The 3,818-nt window shown below is 61.1% G+C and overlaps 1 protein-coding gene across 1 annotated transcript; it reads right to left on the minus strand.

Moving 5' to 3' along the window:
- Nucleotides 1-1,306: 1,306 nt before the first annotated feature.
- LOC114072114 (C2 calcium-dependent domain-containing protein 4C-like) lies at nt 1,307-2,349 on the minus strand. The gene has a single exon (XM_027910033.1). The coding sequence runs from the start codon at nt 2,347-2,349 to the stop codon at nt 1,564-1,566; it is 786 nt and encodes a 261-aa protein (XP_027765834.1). The 3' UTR covers nt 1,307-1,563.
- Nucleotides 2,350-3,818: the final 1,469 nt, after the last annotated feature.

A 3,818-nucleotide genomic window follows, 5' to 3' on the forward strand; every position in this document is an offset into this window, starting at 1 on the left:
GCTTGCAGATCAATTTAAATTTTCAGAGCCTCGGTGCCTGACTCACTCCAGAGTGCCAGAGCTCCTTAGAATAACCACGGAGTGGATTTCCTGTCACATCACTGAGCTCTGCTCCCCTTCCAGCAGCCCTGGCTGCCACCTCCTCCTGTGCTGGGGCCGTTCACAGCCGTGCAGGTGGGCACAGGTGTGTCTGGAGGGCGCTGCCATGACAAGCTGCCACCCCCCTTTCACACCAGCACTGGGGTTTTGTGGGTGCTGGTGCTTCCAGGCAGCTCATCTGGAGGAGAGCAGGGACTTCAGGGTGGCCTGGAGTTGTGTCAGGGCACGGTCAGGTTGGATCTCAGGGAAAGGTTCTTCCCCCAGAGGGCAGTGGGCACGGCCCCAAGGCTGCCAGAGCTCCAGGAGAGTTTGGATGATCCTCTGGGACGCAGAGTGTGATTCTTGGGGTGTCCTATGCAGGGCTGAGGGTCGGACTGGATGATCCTTGTGGGTCCCTTCCAGCTCGGCGTGTTCTGTGAGAAGACGGGAAAACCAAGTCACTGTGTTAGAGCAGGACGGGGCTCAGGTCACGCAGCCCGGCAGGGGTGGAATCAAACCAAGTTAATAAACTCCCTGGTTAATGGCCCAGATGCAAATCCTGATTGCAGGCTCCGTGCAGGACCTCAGCTGACTCCCAGTTCCCCCCCCAGCTGGCTGCACTCCAGGACTGGGACCAGCCCTCCAGCAGTTCCACCTCTCAGGGAGAATGAAGAGCCCTGGCAGTGAAGGTGGCAGCAGCCCAGCTCTGCTGACCCAGGAGGCTCTGCTTCATTAGCCCCAAAACACTGCTGACCGTGAGCACTTCCATTCTGGCGCTGCAGGTTCTGCTTCTCCATAAAAGCAAAAAAGCAATTTACGAGGGAACAGTCAATAAATGCGCTGCTTTATCGCAGCTGGTTGGGAGCGGTTGGCAACTGCAGCCTGAGGAATGGGGGGGGAGTAACTGTTTCAGGACAGCTGCTGTGTCTCCTGCCTGGTCCATCCTGCCATGGACAGGCTGGGAGAGGGATCCTGGCATGTGCAAACGTGGTCACTGAGCTGGAAACCAGCCAGGAAGTGGATGTGATCGCTGCTCTCCCCCAGCCTGTTGCAGCTGGTGGGGCTCAGACTGTCTCCTGCTTTGCCTTTCAGCAGTTCCAGCCCACCAAGAACCTGCTCTCACCTGCAGATTAAGAGCGGGAGGAGCTGCTGAGACTGGGGCTGCACCAAAACATCCCTGTTGGTACCCAGGTGGTGGCACGGGCAGGAAAAAGGAGAGGAGCACAGGTTGGATGAAACGTTCTCACTTTTATTCAGCCTCTGAACAGTCACAAACCCTCAGCCCCTCTGCTCCCCAGCACTGCTGCCCCTCCTGCCCCTCAGATGTCCCTCCCCAGCCAAGGGCAATGTCACATCAAGGCTTCCCCTCCAGGTGAGGTGACACCCCGGCCCTCAGGTCCAAGCCTGGCTGCCCTGCAGGCTGAGGCACTGACCAAAGTCTCTCCTCCCCAGGTCTTTAGGGAACCTCTGCTTCCCTTTGCAAGGTCAGTGGAGAGGGAAATCCCCAGGTTTGAGCTGCCGAGGCTGGACAAGGTGCCTCCTGAGGATCCTCTGCAACAAGTTCTTCCTGCCTGTCACAGCGGGGAGCTCCAGGCTGGAGCTGCTCCTCCGATAACCCACCCCCAGGAGCCTCTTCTCTCTCTTCTCTGCCTCTTCACTCTCCAGAACGTCTGTTCTTTGGGTGTCCCTGCCGGGGCTGGCACATCTCCTGGGCAAGGGGAGCCCCGCCGGGGTCCCGTAGGCTGGGCTGGCTCTGCCACCCTTGGGACCGGTGGCACGAGGACTCGGCTGCTTGTGGTCCCTCGGGCCTCCATCCCTCTGGGAATCTCCCCCAGCCACAGCCATCCCGGAGTGTCCGCAGCATCCCGGCTCCTCCTCAGCAGCGGGACCTCGAGGGCAGCCCGAGTGAAAAAACGCCTCCTCTCTGGTGACCTGCGGGCTCTGCCCCAGCGTGACAAAGCCGTAGGGGGTGGTGACCTTGGGGAGGTGGGGCAGGGCCAGAGCTGCCCACGCAGTGGGGTCTGGGCTCGGCCGGGCAGGGGGGTTCGGGCAGGAGGAGTTAAAGCCGGGCAGCTCATCCCGCCCCGCCGGCTCCGAGCTGCTCCTCCACGCCGTCCCCTCCAGCCGCCCCATCCCCTTCCCCGAGCCCCTGTGCCTCCCGTGGGCGGCCAGGGAGGGGATGGTGAACTGCGGGATGCGCTCGGGGGTCACCACGTGGAAGAAGATGCCGCTGGAGCTCTTGCCCTGCGGCGTCCTCTCCCAGAGGGACATGGTGGTGGCACCGCGGGGCTCCCCCGCGGGCAGCGCTGGCTATTTATGCCCCGCTGCCAGCCCTGATTGCTCCGCGGGCGGTGACGTGGTGACAACGGCGCTGCCAGGGCCATGCAGCCCTTTGTCACCCGCCCGAGAGACAGATGGGACGAGGGAGGGGACAGGTGAGGACACGCTTGTCCTCAGCATCATCGCCTGCCCTCCTGCTCTGGCGCAGGGCTGAGTGTCACCCGTGAGGCAGGAGAGAGGGAGAGCTGGGTGACGGTGCGAGGGAGGGAGAGAGGGAGGGAGGGGGCGAAGCGAGCGGTGCCCGGCGCAGGATGAGTCACCGCCCGTGGGCATCAGGTGGAGCCGAGCGGAAGGGGCAGCTCGGGAGCGGGAGACAAAACACTCCAGCTCTCTCTAGCAAAACTCCCGTCGGAAATAATAATAATAATAATAAAAAAAAATCTCCCACGCAATTACCCAGAGAAAGCAGCACTTTCAACCGCTTCCCCTCCCCCCGAGTCCCCCCGCCCACCGCTGCTGGTGCCAGGGCTGTGCTGGATTGTTTCTCGCAGCTCTCATCCCACGGGGAGTGGGAATGTGTGTGTGTGGGGGGGACAGTCCCAGGCAGCCCCCAGATGTGAGGCCAGGAGATCAGGGGCTGTGCATCCTCCATGGGGGAGGACAAAGCTGCTCCCCCAGAGGAGCCTCAGCGTTGTCTTCTCTCTGTCTGCAGCAGGGGCAGAGCTGCAGAGTGGGCTGGGATTCGAGTCTGTGATTCCCTGTCACCCTCCCCTTCTACTAGCAGGGGGATAAGGGCTGCTTTAGGTTGGATCCTGCTCTGAAAATGATGCAGAGAGGAAAAGCAGCTCCATCTCTGTGTGGGCACAGACCAGGAAGGGTGCAGAGGGGCCTCTCCCCCCAGCTGGGCTCCAGCTTCTCCCATCCCTGAGGGGCTCAGCAGGGCAGGTTTCTGGCATCTCATCACCTTCAGCTCTTTGCATCGGCACAGGGACACGTCCCAAATCATCTTGGCAAGCTCTGACTCCCAGGAAGGACCCCAAACTGAGGGGAAATGAATCCCTAAATGAGAGCCCTTGAGGCTGCCCAGGCCCAAGCCCAGTGCTGACAGCAAGAGACCCCCACGGGAGGGCAAGGGCTGCCCCCCCAATTAGCAGCTCATCAGTGTAATGAGGAGCAGATGGGCCAGGGGCTATAAGTAGCTTGAGGGTCTCAGCCTGGCCTAAGTCAGGTTTGTGTCCAGTCTGGGCTTGATGGAGCAGCAGCAGCTAAAGCTGGGCTGGAGCCCAGAGCAGGTGAAGGTTCCCCTGGGGCTGTTTCTGCTGGGGCTCTCTCCGAGCTGATGTGGAGGATCTGACCTGTCTCTCTCTCTTTCTTTAGGTGAGGCCACTCACCAGCAGCGATCCCTACTCCTTCTTCAGCAGGTTCCTGGGCCAGATCCTTCAGCTGAGCTTTGTCAAGTA

Source organism: Empidonax traillii, unplaced genomic scaffold, assembly GCF_003031625.1.
Source record: "Empidonax traillii isolate 1590-97213 ecotype Southwest subspecies unplaced genomic scaffold, ASM303162v1 scaffold2653:size20023, whole genome shotgun sequence".
Taxonomy (NCBI): domain Eukaryota; kingdom Metazoa; phylum Chordata; class Aves; order Passeriformes; family Tyrannidae; genus Empidonax; species Empidonax traillii.

Excerpts from the sequence above, each read along its gene's own strand:
- LOC114072114 (XM_027910033.1), bottom strand. The coding sequence starts at position 2,349 with ATGTCCCTCTGGGAGAGGACGCCGCAGGGCAAGAGCTCCAGCGGCATC.